General features: G+C 39.5%; 1 protein-coding gene across 8 annotated transcripts in view; it reads left to right on the top strand.

The window, feature by feature from the left end:
• Positions 1-15,570, top strand: part of srrm1 (serine/arginine repetitive matrix 1) — a 44,083-nt gene that overhangs the window by 18,262 nt on the left and 10,251 nt on the right. For 5 of the 8 annotated variants that reach the window (XM_052036142.1, XM_052036147.1, XM_052036145.1 and 2 more), the window contains 9 exons: positions 531-701; positions 2,558-2,670; positions 4,595-4,810; positions 6,511-6,699; positions 6,784-6,912; positions 8,704-8,972; positions 9,470-9,547; positions 12,023-12,109; positions 12,973-13,123. In XM_052036142.1, coding sequence (XP_051892102.1) covers positions 531-701; positions 2,558-2,670; positions 4,595-4,810; positions 6,511-6,699; positions 6,784-6,912; positions 8,704-8,972; positions 9,470-9,547; positions 12,023-12,109; positions 12,973-13,123 — 1,403 coding nt within the window. The remainder of the gene's footprint in view (positions 1-530; positions 702-2,557; positions 2,671-4,594; positions 4,811-6,510; positions 6,700-6,783; positions 6,913-8,703; positions 8,973-9,469; positions 9,548-12,022; positions 12,110-12,972; positions 13,124-15,570) is intronic. The other 3 variants (XM_052036143.1, XM_052036141.1, XM_052036146.1) reach the window with 2 other exon arrangements.

The raw sequence follows: 15,570 nt of genomic DNA, 5'->3' as shown, positions 1-15,570 counted from the left end.
ATTGAGTTGCAGTAGGGAGTCGGAAGCAACCCAAGGGAACATCTTTCTCTACAGGGGACTTGGAACTTTGGGTTCAGGAGTCGACCAGAAGAAATTGAAGACCTCAGGACTCTGTACATGCTTTGTGGTGTTCTGACACGTTTGTGTGTTTTTTTTACTGGACCTCGTTGCCCTGGCAACCTATGTGCAGTATCCATTCATAAAACTCCAGAATGCCCATTGGCTATTGTCAGAAATAGTGAGAGGCAGTCTGGCCTCGTAAATGGGATTTAAATGTATTGTTCATATTGAAAGAAATCTTAAAGACGAAGCTGATATTCAGCCAGTTTATATAGGCTGATAGTTCAGGGCATTCGCATTGATGATGCACAGCATAGATAGAAAAGCTATTAATGTAATTTACCATCATCTAAAGTATTGCCACTGTCAATTTTGTCTTTAGAATATTGAGGTAGATTGGAAGTATTAGGGTGAATTGCTTTTGGATTTTGCCATATAACCTTCCTGCCTTCATCTTGTGTCTGTTGCAGAACCCAGATGCAAAGCTGATGCAGATTAACTTGACCGGGTTCTTGAATGGAAAGAATGCAAGAATGTTCATGGGCGAGTTGTGGCCATTGCTGTTGAGTGCACAAGAAAACATTGCAGGAATCCCTTCTGCTTTTCTGGAACAGAAGAAAGAAGAAATTAAACAGCGACAGGTAATGTATTTGTATGCTTCTGTGAATTTGATAGAATTGATATTCTAGGTTGAGATCATTTGCTTAGAACCTTTGTGACAGGATTTATCCTTCGCACTTGTGGATAAAAGCAGTACTGTGTGGCTTTTGTGATAAAATACAACTCCCAATGTACTTGATTTGGGTATAGTTTAACATGAGCAGTGGTGAGGCCCTTTCCATTTCTTGTTTCTTGGTGTATCATGTTTTGTTGATGTTTGTGTATCATTTTTGTCATGAGAGGACATCTGCTTTAGAACACGGCCACCTGACTGGAGTCTAATGGGATGTGACTACTTGTATTGGCTTTCAAAATCATTTCAAGTCCTTGGTTTGGGATTGAATTGGGATAAGCAGATTATCTAAAAAAAACACAAACTCCTGCTATTTGAGTTAATTGTAAGATCTTGATTCTTTCTATATATTAAAAAAAATGGGTTTTAAAAAACAAAATTGGAATAAAGCCAGCATTCCCATTGACCATCCACCCCTGGTTTCTCCCATTGGATCAGGAAGTTTCATACGTCCCAACTTGATATTGCACTGACCTGTCCCTGCACCCTCTCTATCCATCCTACGGACCCACTGGGATCAGGAGCACACTGAATGGTTGAGTTGATGTCTGTCACTAGATTGTCAGGGTAAACTGTGCACTGTGGGGCTGGAAGTGGCAATTTGTTAGAGTTTACAAGCAATAAGCAGCAGTCAGAAGCTGTGGCACAGATTGACCTGACTTGGGGTGGATATCAGCCTTGCACATTAAGAGGCTTGTGTCCCAGTGGTGATACGCCATCTTCAAACATTAATGAATGTAGATTGTTAGTGTAAACAGATTGCTAGCTGGTGGTGTCTATACAGGCTAGTGAGCTCAATGTGTTGCTAGGCTAGGAGGGAACAGAAAGGAGAGGACAGGGAAGTGGTCCTGAGCTGGGAGGACGGGGACATGAGTAGCTGGGGCTGCCCTCACTGAAGCTCAGTATAAACTGCTGGAGTCTGGAGCAGCAACCCTCCTCCCTCCTATCATCTGGGCAGCAACCTCTTGGCTTCAATTGCAAAAATTAGAGATGTGCCAGGTTGAACAGGCACCTGGTGTAAGCTTGGCTTGATGCATTAAATCCATATACAGAGCTTTGGTTGTACAATCATAGAGGCAAACAGCACGGAAACAGGCCCTTTGGCCAAAATGGTCCATGCCGATAAATCTGTTGGAATGAACGATAGTTGGTAGGGTGCTTGGTGCAATAGTTCTAGTACAAACAACATCCATGGGTTTCTTATGGACCCAGTAATTGTAGGTAGAGTTTGGCAGTCCGACATGGGTTGGGTAGCAAACAGTTTACAAGTCCTCAGGCTGGAGTTGGGTTTGGATGGCTGCAATTAGGACAAATTTGGGTTGGGTTTTAATTTTCCATCTTGGCAATCTTCTGTGCTACTTTAATTTTTATGACAGTGCTTTCTTAAATTTCTGAAATACATGGCAGGTTGGCAGTTGACTAAATCAAATTTTATGGTTGGATCACAAGCTAAAGGAACTTATTTGGTACTATTGTAGTACATCATTCATATGTGAATTGCACTTTTGATTTTGTATGGTGGGGGGAGAATGAGTAAAGAATTTGGTTTCTTTAAGCACTTAATTTCAGATCACACTTTTACGTGCAATGGATTGCAGTCTTAAATGCAAGATTGATCCAGAATGTTCAGAATCATTTCAGTTTTAAATGTTTAGTTAGTTTTTTCTTTTAGGAATTCTTGGGCATAGGTGAAATAACATTATGAATTTTTTATTATGGAACATGTTGTTGGTTTCTCACAACTTTACAAATTTGTTATTGCAGATTGAACAGGAAAAGTTGGCTACCATGAAGAAGCAAGATGAAGAGAAGGAAAAAAAGGATAAAGAAGACAAAGAAAACAGAGAAAAGAGGGACCGCTCCAGAAGTCCAAAGAGGTTATTAAGAATCAGTACATGTTAGGTTACAGTTCAATGCACTGGCTATAGTGGCTACAGATTATAATTTCTAGGGCAATGTTTTTACCACTGTTCCTCCTTTGTTTGATAAGTTCGTGTTTTCCCAAAGACGTGATGCGTAGGCAGTTTTGCACACAGTGTCAGCTGCTGCCTTCGGTTTTTGTCAGGTTTATACTGTGCTAAATAATTGCATTTACTATGATATGATGATGAATTCTCCCCATCTTCTTACCACCTCAAAGTTGATATTGTTTATGTAACCAAATGTGACTAAGTTGGTTAATTTAAGTACTGGACAGTGTTGTGTGTATTAAGAAACTCCAAATTTGATCTGTAAATGTATGTTGCTGCCACTTGCTACAAATATTATGCATTTTTATTCCTGAAAATTTTGCAACAGTCATGAAGTTTTTAGCATTTTTTTGGGAAATAGCTTAATCTTTTTAAAATGGTAAAATTTTAAGTTTCCGAAAGATCTTTTATTTATCTCATGGTATTTCTTTTGTCTGATGCTATCGTCTCCTGTGATTTAATCATTCCTGTCTTGTGCTTTAGTATCTTGCAAGTCATTCTCTCATGTATCTACACTAAATCCTTGTTATCCACATGGGATAAGGGCACGTACTTCTCACAGATAACAAAATTTGTGGATGCCACTAAGGCCCTTTCATTTGTATCCTGTACATATCCTAAATATAAATATGCCACATAATGTTCTGAAAGCATAAACACTTTAAAACACTTCAGTACTAAAAGGGGATATTAGCTAGCAAACTAATTTAATTGAACGTATAGATGCTTTGAAACATGATTGGCCTTGAAATCATAAGGTGCAGCTGCGTAAACTAAGACCGTTCTCTATTCTCACAGTGAGTCACTTGATACAAGTGGCTAGAAAACTGAACTCCCTATTATACAGAAAATGTGTACATGTTTACAGATTCGTTTGAAAAAAAATTGAGATGGGAACTGGGGCTGACCTTATAAGTATGCAGGTCCATGGACAGCAAGTCAGCTGATATAGCAAGGATTGAATGTTCATTTCCCTTTTCATTCCCGATTCTTTTTTAATTCCTTTTTAAATGGTGCTCAGCAGTAAATCTTCTAGTTTTGACAGATCCCAAACCTGAGCTGTCACCTTAAATGAAAAAAAAATCAGATGCTAGAAATCTGAAATAAAACCAGGAAATGTTAGAACATGTAGCAGGCCAGGCAGTATCTGTGGAAAGAGAAACAAAGTTAGTGTTTCAGGTCTGAGACACTTTGGCAGAACCAATGAAGGGTCTCAGACCTCTTATTTCTCTTCCCACAGATGCTGAATGTTTCCAGTATTTCCTGTAATTTTTGACAGTCATCTTTTCTGTTTCCGGTATGGATGTATCCTGTTATATTGAGTGTTTCCAGCATGCTCTCTTTTTTAAAAAAAAATTACAGGTTTGCAGCAACTTTTTATTTATATGTAATTATGTGTTTCCATACTGGGCATGTAAAATGCTATTCAGCACTGTTTCAAAGGTTCATTTATGAAATGCCAGGGTTAGTACCAAATTGCTTCAGTATTGTAGTATCTAGACTCTGAACTTCCTTTACGAAAGCTGTATCACAAAGGATCTTAAACTATTGCCAGCAGGTTTAGTGCGAGTGTTCAGACTTGTTGATCCCTTTAAAAAAAAATCATGAAAATTATTGAATCGTTAACTAGTGAATTGAAAGTCTTTCAAACATTGGCTTTTAAGATGGTGTAGCATTTTTTTTTACCTAGTCTGCATTTTCCATTAGTATTTTCTATTTATTTAAAACAGGCAGGCACAACAATTACTGAGTTTTCATTACCAGAAGCATTTTAACAGTTGTTTTTGTGGCAAATATTGCTGGCTTTTAAGACCTGTGTTAATTCTTACAGACGAAAGTCAAGATCTCCATCACCTAGGAGGCGATCACCAGCAAGAAGGGAGAGAAAGCGTTCTCCATCTAGGTCTCCTCGTCGCAGGACCAGAAGTGGGAGTAGAAGTGCTTCACCGGTATCTACAGTCAAGAAGCCAGAGCAACTCTCACCTGAGCCAGATCTCTCACTTAAAGAAAGAAAAGAATCACCTGCGCCAGAAGCAACTTCAACAAGGTTAACCATTTTTTTATTTAAGCTTCCTTTATCGAAGGGGATACAATACCCTGTCTGCATTGAGATCTGATATAAGTGAAGAGTTCAGAACTAGCCATTGAATTCAAACTTCTTAATCATGAATCCTACATTCAAGTCTTCAACCATCCATTATGTGATGTAGCTCTTGAGCTCATGGAACATCACTGCAAACAACCTTTTGGATACTGAAAGACGTGTTGATCATTACTATTTGCCATGGAGCCATTTTTTTTAAATCCAGTTTGCCTTTTTCCCTTGGATTCCATGATCCTAAACTTTTCTGATCAGTTAGCCATCTGGCACCTTGCTAAATTTCATGTAAACTTCCATATTAACTCCCATTAGCCCTCCCTTGATAGCTTCTTAAAGTTCAGTCTAGCCCTAGCCACTCTGCAACCAGTTCTCTGTTTAGGTCAAAACCTGTGGTCTTAACTCATCTGTTTTATTGAGTACATTTGCACATTTAGATGAAATACTTCCAGTTTAACTTTTATTGTTCCTTCATGTCACCTTGCACAAAGGATTAAATCTGAGGGTCGACCATTCTTAACTTTGGACCCTTCCTGGTCTACTCGGGCTACTTTAACTACATGAGGTTGCAGAGCAGAGTTGACTTTTGTTTTTGAATTTATTCTTTTCTGAATCCTTCAGTTAGTTTAAACCCCTGTCCTTGTTACTTAATTCACCACAGGCTGATCCCATTCAAGATTAATAGAGCATATCCTAACACTGTTGCCGTTCTTAGTAGTACTTGTGCTTGTGTCCTGTAAATTAGAATCCCTACTTCCCACTCAACTGTCAACCATAAATTTAATATCTTAGTTTCCATGCCAGTTTGCATCTGGGTCAGCTAATAATAGATATTATTTGTGAAGTTCTGCATTTAATTTGGACTCAGGACTTCAAACTATCTCAGCAAAGTGCTGTTCCTTATTTAAATTTTATCATTGGTCATGACAGCTGGATTAAATCATTCTCTTTTAAGTTCTTTTGCAGCTATGAAGGAATGTGTTTATGACCCTGGCTTCAGGCAGGCAACATCATGTTTGTTCTCCTGGTTATGATGACAGAAAGCAGTTTATCCCTTTGAGATTACTGTCCTTGATTACCACCTTGTTCCTCATCACTTCTCCCACGAACAGCTTCCTTTACCTTTACCCCATGGTCACTTTGCTCATCTAGCATGCAGATTGCCCTCATCCAGAAGGGCAACAAGCACCTTATCAATAAGAGTAAAGGCTGGGTCTCCTCCATCATGGCACTTGGGGCCACATTACCCATTTGATGACCTGTCATATTTTGGTCACCAAGTCTGCACAACCAACAAATTCAAGAGGCTTAAAGGATCCTGGACATTCTTATTTCTCCCCTCCCTGATAACAAGTTGTGCCTGAATCAGAACAGCTGAATTGAACTTGAATTCTTCTGATAAAAGTACACTGATCTGAAACATAAACATTTTCTAGATGCTCTCTGATTTGTTTTCTTTTATTCTGATTTGAAGGTCTCTGAGATGCAGACACTTCAGGTGGATGTATTTGCATTGCAAGGAATTGTGGCTCTTCAATTGCACTGCCTTTCTTATCGAATGGAGTAAAAATTATTGGGACACATTCTGCCATCATCTGCAGTTCCTAAGTTCAGAGAAAAATCTAAAACAATTTTCTCCTTATCTCTAGTGACATTCTGAAGGAAATCAAACCCTCAACACCCGATGTTAAAGAAACTTTATTAGAACAACCTATTAAAAAGGAGAAGGAGAGAAAGGAAAAAAATCGCCATCGTTCACGTTCGCGGTCAAAGTCAAAGTCTAGGTCCCGTTCACGTTCTCATTCACGGCCGAGGAGGCGTCCTAGGTCCCGGTCAAGGTAAATCATTTTACTTCCTTGTTGTTAATCTTTAAATCTAATTTCTATCTTTTCTGGTTGCTATTCAAAATTGTGCCATTTCAGGTCCTATTCACCTCGAAGACGGTCAAGTCCAAGACGGCGGTCTCCACCTCGAAGGAGGAGTCCACCAAGACGTTTGCCACCACTTCCACCTCCTTCCAGACACAGAAGGAGTAGATCACCTATTAGAAGGTATACTTTTAGCTCTTCTGAAGAATTAAAAATAATAAGCTGCACAGTGCAGGATCTGGCTCCACTGCTGGGAATCCCTAGATAGCTGTGCTCATGGTTGGCTGGAAGGGGAGAAGTTGCTGGCCTTCTGCTCCCTTGTGATAGATAGCAATACCTCATTGGTTGTTGTCTTTGTGCAGAAGGTAAAGCTGTGGGCTGAGCTTGGCCTTCAATTAAAGCTGTTAAGGATTTGAAGTTTATAATTATCTGACATCCAGAAACATTTCAAAATTCGTTACATCAAAATGATTAAAAATCATTAAAAAAATAAAAACTTGGAAATAATAAACTAAAATAAAACAATTTAAAAAGAGAAATATCCCTTCTCCTTGGCCGCCTAATGTTCAGCCCTAGAAACTTCATTGAGGTTCTATGTCTGGCCTAACCTTCTGTAGGATTTGAGTGGCAATTTCCAAACGATGGTGGGAATTGCAAGTAACGGTGTAAGTTATTCCTCACTAAGTTTCAGACTTTTGTGTTTGTTTGTGTCTAAGTCTGACATTTAAAGGGCTGAATGCTAGCAGTTCAAATTGGAACAGCAGCTTCAGCATCAGCAAAATTTCCCCTATATTTATTCCTAGTTCAGAGAAGATAGGTCAAAGTGTTCATTTGCCTATTAAATCCATGTATTGAAGATGATTGGAGACACAGGAGACTGCAGATGCTGTGATCTGGAGCAAAAAGGAAGCTGCTGGAGGAACTCAGCAGGTCAGGCAGCAGCTGTGGAGGCAAAGGGATATCCACAGATGCTGCCTGACACACTGAGTTCCTCCAGCAGCTTCTTTTTATGCTATTGAAGATGATTGTCAGGTTATATATTTAATGCTTTTGGGGGCAAAAAATTTTCCCAATATTTATTTCGGCTGCTTTATCAGATCAACATTTCATTGAACAAATTGCACTAATTGTATATACAGTGCAACTGAAAATGTTTATTTTAATTTTAAAACTAAACCAATCTTAATTTCTTTGTTTTCATTATCCTAATGATTCTAAAATACCCATATAATTTATCCAAAAAAAAACCCAAGCTGAATGCGCATACACTTTTTGGAGTTTACATTCTGCAAACCAGTTTTAACTTCTGCCAAAGTAGCCATACTCTTTTTTCCTACTAAGTATATAATTTCCCAGTGACTAGTGATTGAAAGAATTTCAAAAAACTCCTCATCTTTCAATTAAATGTGTGTAAAATATGGGATTTCTGCAGCGTTCCTTTGTAGAAAAAATTCTATAGTTGAAGTATACCTGATTTGCTGAGGTTTTGAAGTTTGCAGCCAATAACTGTCAGGAGAATAGCAGAAAAATGGCATATCCTTAAGAAATCTGAAAGCTTTGGATTTTTCTGCCTGAGCAAGAGTAATAGTGCCAAGGAAGCTCTGTGCAGGACAAGAATACCTTCAAGTCTGAGGTTTCTTCAGCTTGTTTGAAGAAGTGTAACTGTGGGATCTGGAATCTGCCTTGAACTTCTGAAGGAAGGGAAATCTTGACAGTAAATTTTTCTCCTTTAGGGAGGTTTTGAAGTTCATGTTCCTAAGCAGGCCATTTCCGTTTGTTTTGGCTAATAACTGTTCATTTTATTCAATGAAATTTCATGTAAATTGTTATTATGATTTCATTGATCCACCTTTATTTCTGAACAGCTATGGGAATTAACTTGATATCTTGCTGCTTTTCAGTAATGGAGTGGGGAGAGAGTGGCAAAGCATTTAAAATGCAATTTTACAGTATATTTCAACTTGATTCCCATAGGCGTCGATCTCCCTCAGTTTCTTCCTCGGGCAGTAGTTCCTCTTCCTCTTCCAGATCAAGGTCACCTCCAAAGAAGACAAAACGCATATCAATTAGTCCTCCCCGCAAACCTCGCCGATCTTCCCCAAGTCCTGCTACCCCTCCCAGGAGACGACATCGATCACCTGTGACTGCGACAAGTCCAGCTCATAAAGGGCCACGAATGTCTTCTCCTCCACACGTGAATCGTTCAAGGAAAGGTTATACCTCTGTTTCTCCTGCTAGGCCAGGTAAGTTTCATTCAAATAAATATACAGATAATTTTGATTAGAATACTTTTATACCTATGCTTCAGTGAAACCCACCTCTCTGCGAGATTACTTTATCTGATTGAATAGACTTGTTCTTTTGAAGTGCTGTATCCTAACTTGTTAATGGGTCAAATTATTTTCTTGTAGCTAATGTGTTCACTGTTACTAATTCTGCACTATCACACCAAACTTTGAGCAGTACTGTTCTTAAGAGATAGGAGTCATGATCATATTGACGTTTTCTATTGTTGGTTCTTTTAATAGCATAAGGAAATTGGATATAGCCCCATGGGGGTTCTGCGTAATCACCCCTAGCAAAGTATAGCGGAGAACTGTTAGCATCTTTTGTATCTTTGTGGTGTTGGGAAATGCTGTGCAACACAGGTTAATGAATGGTTAGGAAAAAAATAAATGGATTAATCGATGCTCAGTTAAATGCATATGTTAACTAGACTATTTAAATTATTTTCTTATAGCACCAAAACGGAAAGGTAGTGTGAAGCACGAATCTGTTTCTCCTCCTAAACCAAGAAGATCAGAACCATCAGATTCAGGTCAGTTTTGACATACTTTGTATAACTCCCATGACCTTTAAAAGTGAAAGAGCAGAGATTCATAGTGTCAACTGTTAGCATCTGGCTAGGAACATTACACCATGAAATGTATTTTTAAGGTTTTCTATTTCCTCTGGTTAGTAGAATTCTGATATTAATGCCAGCTACTGGCTGCTTGGTGTTGGAGAATGTAGAATTGTTTTAATGCTTGTTCAAAAAAAATACTGTATTGCTACAATTTTATTCTATTCCCATGCATTTAAGATGAATCAGATAGTTTGCATCCTATTTTCTTGTTCTTGCCATGAATTCTGTTCTCATTAGGTCTCAATTTTAAATTACTCATCCCCATATTTAAGTCCCCTCCTGGCTCTGCCCCTCCAAATCTAAACTCCACAATGTCGTAACTCTCCGCAAACAGTGTCTGACAGCATTCTCGCTTTATTGATGTTAAGGGCAGGTACTCATTTCTCGTAGCTGGAATACAATTCTTTTGTTCATGTTTATTGAGGTATGCACCTCAGAGGTCCTCGTGAAAGCCAAACTGAGCTGTTTTCTGATGAGTAATTGCTGCTTCCAGTCACCTTTCATCAATTTGCAGCTGATTAAGATGAGATTGATGGGCCAATAATTACTAGGATTGGGTTTTCTTTTTTGTTGAGAGAGCATACTTGGGCAGTTCTATATTGTTGGGTGTTGCAGCTGTACTAGAACAGCTTGTTTGAGACAGCTAATTCTTGTGCTCGGGTCTTCACTGCAGCTTGAATGTTGTCTGGTCTGGAAAGCTATGGACCAAGTGTTGGAAGATGGGATTAATAATGGGTGCATCCCCACTGGTTGGCATGGTGGGCCAAATGGCCTGTTTCCCTGCTGTATGACGATAACTCTACAATCTTTTAGTGAACCCTGAGCTCTTAACAGTTTTTTGATATCACAAGGTGTGAATCTAAAAGGCTGAAGACTGACTGTTTTGGTGGAGACCTTGGGAGGAAGCATAGATAGATCTTCCACTTGGCACTTGCAGCTGAAGATGACTGCAAATGCTTTAACCTTGACTCTCACACTCCCTTGATAGGCTCTGCCTTTATTCAAGATTGGTCTATTTATAGAGCAAGCTTCTTTCCGTCACCATTCGAGACTGAGTGTAGCAGCACAGTGGAGTTTTGATCTGATTGTTGGTGGAATTGCTTAAGCTGACCTTTGCATGTCACTTTTGTTCTTCAGTATGTATGTGGTCCTGTGTTGAAGCTTCACCAGATTGACACCTAATTTTTAATATGCCTGGTGCTGCTTCACCTTTCATTGAACCAGTATTAGCCCCCAGAATAGCAGTTATGGTAAAATGAGGGAGATGCTGGTTCACAAATCTTTGTATTATTGCTGCTGATGGATGGCTCATGGTATCCACAACTCTGGATAATTTGTCTCTGCCACAGTTCTCCCAACTTGACAGCATTTCTCAAATGATTATGAGGGCTTTGCAGCAACTGAGTGCCATATCTTGATTAGATGTCAACGTGGACGTAGTTTCCATTCGGTTGGGGACACAAGAGACTGCAGATGCTGGAATTGGGAGCAAGAGACAAACTACTGGAGGAACTTAGTGGGCCAAGCATCTGTGGAGGCAAAGGGACGGTTGAGGTTTTGGGTCGAGACCCTGCAATCAGGACTGACAGTGTAGAAGGCAGATAGGCACCGTAAAGAGGTGAGAGGGTAGGTTATAGTTGGAACCAGGTGAGGTGGGGGATGATAGGCAGATGGAGCTAGGTGGGGGAGGGGGTATTGAGATAGAGGCTGATGGGTGATAGGTGGAAACCATCTGCCCAATTTTATTTGTATGTTTCTACCAACCAGCCTCTGTCACAATACTTCCCCCTCTCATCCCCCACCTCACCTCGTTCAACATCACCTGCTGGCGACTGTCTCACCCCTCCCTCTCACTTTATATTGCCTATCTTCCCTCTGCATTCTCAGTCCTGATGCAGGGTCTTGACCTGAAACACTGACTATCCCTGACTTTGCTGGAGGAACGTGGTGGGTTAAGCAGTATCTGTGAAGGCAGATTTTTTTTGCTCATTTTTATTAGCATAATAGCATTTGTTATTAGCATAATGTCTCAGTTTTATTGTTTTGTTCCTTTCTAGAGGCTTGGTACAATTGACCAGCTTAATAGGCTACCTTAGATGGCAGTTAAAGCCAACTACATTACACCCAAATCAGACTGGATAAGTAAAAAAGATATGCTTCCTTTCTTAAAGGATATCAATGAAGCTGCTTTTTTTTCTGACAGCTGTATGAGATATCCTTTATATCCAGGTTCTTTGCCTCTGGAAATCAGTAAGAGAATCCTTGTGGCTCAAGTGCTGAAATAACCATAGTCTTTTTTCCATGGTGTCCAGTTGAAAGTTTATGTAATAGGTAGGAGCAGTAATGACTGGGTTTGGAAAGCAGTTATTAATTTTTTTATTGTTGCAGAAGATGATAAAGGCAGCAAGGCTGCAGGAGTGGAATCCGTGCAACAACGGCGCCAGTATCGCAAACAGAATCAGCAGACCACTTCTGGTAGGACAAGCCAGTTTTTGTTGGTTCATGTTTACATTTTTGAGCATGATACCTGACCTGGTAACAGTGGATGTACTTATGTACTTGAAAATTACTGATTCACTATGATATGTTGGTAAAGGTTTAGCACTTAAATTTGTCATCAGTACTTTTTAGTCATTCCATTGGAATCGTTGTGGAATGCAGATTCATAAGAATATTTACAAAATTTATTCAAAATGGATCGCCAATTTACATTGATTATTTATGGTTCTCTTCATTATGGGAAATATTTGAACTTCTGCTGTTCTAGCCTTTGTCACCACCAGTGTATTGCTGACTATTATTAATGACCAAAAAATACACTTCTACTTTGGCTTTTGTTGCCTTCTAATCAGCTGAAAGTGGGGAACAGAAACTTGAAACTCTTAAAAAATATACATTGTTCTTCACTCTCGTATTGGATATAAGCAACAAAACTCTGATGTGTATTTTCCTAGCTCATAAGAAAAATGCTTCTGTGAATGGTTTTGAAACCCATGCTTTGTATTGTAAAACAGTATTACTCACATTTGAGGCTAATCTGTACAATCTAGTCTGTTTTCAATGAGATGTATATCCTTGAAAGTGACATTGTTTAGTGACTTTGTGATTATTTCTAATGGAGGTAATTTGAAATGAAATTGAAGTGCTGAACAACTGTTGAAATGATAAAGGTATATTCCATGAGGTAGTTGTTTTTCTGGTGGAGGATTTTTTCTAAAAAAAATGGTTAACAACTCACTTTGCAGCATTGTGCATTCAGTGGTTTTGTGTGATTGCTATAAATCATCTGATCTTTGCAGTGCTGATTAGCTTAATTAGGTGAATATTGCCTTACACAGAGTCTGGATCTTCCTCCTCATCTGAAGATGAAGCACCAAAACGTTCAAGTGCAAAGAACGGAGAAGTTCGAAGAAGGCGCCATCGCTCATTGTCACGGAGTATGTCTCCTTCCCCTGCAATGCGAAAGAGGCACAAGGACTTTTCACCAAGGTAAGATGCAACTAACTCTACTGTTGTGCAGCATTTTTATTACATAACTTTTAGATTCAGTATTCTGAAAAAGATGTGTCATTAAGTTTTAAAGACTCCGTCCTCACCTGCTCTCTCTTTAAGGTGTCTATCTCAACACCATGTCTTGTGTAATATATGGTCCTTAAACGAATCTGGTGACATGACATATGCTGCAATGTAGAGCATATATTGGTTTCCCTCTGGCCGTTTTAAACAGCTTAAACAAATGCATATCTACTAAGATCTGTCTTTTTTTATATTGAAAGAGACTAAAGACTCATTTGAATATCGACCTCCTGTACTATAGCTACAAGACTGGATTTTTTTTTACCCCAAGTAAAGGTAAAAGTCTAATGGAGAGGAAGATGCTTTTGTATATTCCAGGATGGACAGCAGTTTCTTGATTCTGTCAATATTACATCCTGCATATCCTCACAGTATCACTGTATATTATATGTGACAGGGAAGTGCATCGGATATGTTAATGAACTGGGATTAGTGATCCCAGTCGCCTTGACTAAAGATGATAAGAGTTCAACTCTTGCCAGGGCAGGCAGCAAATTTAAGTTCAATAAGTGTGTAATTAAAAAAAAAGCTAGTGTCATTGAAGTGGTGTTTGTCTCTCTAATTAATGTCCATCAGGGAAGGAAACAGTCTTTATCTCCTCTGGTCTGTGTTCACTCCAGATCTACAATAGCAAGTTGATCAGTTGTATCACGCAGAAAAGAGGTTTAGTAATCTTAAAAATAATTCAAGCAACACCCTGACATTCATAATCAAAGAATCATACCTTTCAGCAATTGTCCCAAATGCCTCCATCACGTTGCTGGGTGAGTCATGTTCCTCAAGTAGCAGTGACCTACCAAAGACGGCAGCAAGAAGCAGTCAGGAGACACTGCTCTTAACATGTAGCTCAGACCTCAAGGCATCGAGTTAAGTATGGGCAATGAAATCTTATGAGGATTGATACAGAAAAGGCTTTGGAAGAAGGCACTACCCCAACTATAGCACCGAAGATATGTTCCAGAGCGAGCTCCATTTGAGTTGTTCATGTCCAGTTACAACAATGGAAGATCGTCCAGGCATGTTTTGCCCATAGAAGCAGAGAAAACTCAACCTTGATGATAATTACCACCTAATCCACTTTCCAGTAGGTTTCTGCTCATACTAGCCATGATTATGATGTAGAGAGCATTAGTTTGTAGGGGTTCAAATTTTCAACATTTGGTTTAATAATAGGTTGGTGTCTCATTCAGGGACAACAAAATTGAGAAGTAGCCCCACACACTGAACACTTACCCCAAGAATTCATTGTGGTGAGGTCACAACCATTCTTGTTAACTCACCTGGAGTTGCTGAGTGGAATGCTTACCTTGACATTGAAGTGTGGCTGTTTTCTTGGACCTATAGCCTAATCGCCATAACCAAAGTGATGGCTGGTGTAATCGACAATGTTATCAAGAGGTACTTGCTCATCAGTAACCTGCTTGTTGATTATCAGTTTGAGCTTCACTGGGGTTACTGGGCTCTGGATCTCATTACATACTTGGTGAGGTGAGAGTAGCTGCTGTTGACATTAAAACAGCATTTGATCAAAGGTGGCATTAAAGAACCCTGTTAAAACTGAAATCAATTGACATCAAAAGAAAATACTGCAGCAATTGGAATCATACCTTGTGAATGAAGATGGGTGTATGTTGGAGGTCGGTGATCCCGGTCCAGTATATTGTTATGTGAATTGCTTAGGGCAGTCCTTCCTTCCAAAATAGGGTCAAAAATGATAATTGCAGTGTTCAACTCTATTTGTAACTCTTCAGAAAAAGAAGCAGTCTGTGCCTGGGCGCAGCAAGTGGAACTTCTTATTTTTGCCAGAGAATGACCACCTTTAACAAGAGAGTGCATGACAACCTACTCAGTCACCTTTGATTGGAAACTTTGGATTAGACCAACTGCTTAAATACAGTAACTACAAGAGCAGGCGAGAGATTGGGTAACCTGTGACAAGTGACCTTCTGGCCTACCTTTTCACTATCTGTAGGGCACAAGTCAGGAGCATGATGGAATACCTCCACTTGCCTAGAAGAGTTCAGCTGCAAAAGTACTGAAGAAGCTCAGTATCCAGGGTAGAGCAGCCTGTTTCAAAGGCAACCCATCCACCAGTCTATACATTCGCTCTTTGTACCGCCAATGCATGGTGGTTGCTGTGTGTACCATATAGAAAATGTACTGTAGTTGCACACCCAAGCCTGTGATCTGTATCATCAAAAAGTACGAGTGGCAGGCATATGGGAACAGGTTCCTGTCCAGGGAACAGGTTCCTGTCCAAGTAACAGGCTGTCCTGTTTTCTAAATATATTGCCTTTCCTTCATTGTCACTCTGTCTAACTCCTAGACTATGTAGCTGTTTTGTGGCAGCACTTTCACTA

This window comes from Pristis pectinata, chromosome 22 (assembly GCF_009764475.1).
Source record: "Pristis pectinata isolate sPriPec2 chromosome 22, sPriPec2.1.pri, whole genome shotgun sequence".
Lineage (NCBI taxonomy): Eukaryota > Metazoa > Chordata > Chondrichthyes > Rhinopristiformes > Pristidae > Pristis > Pristis pectinata.
This window is presented reverse-complemented; position numbering and strand designations above follow the sequence as displayed.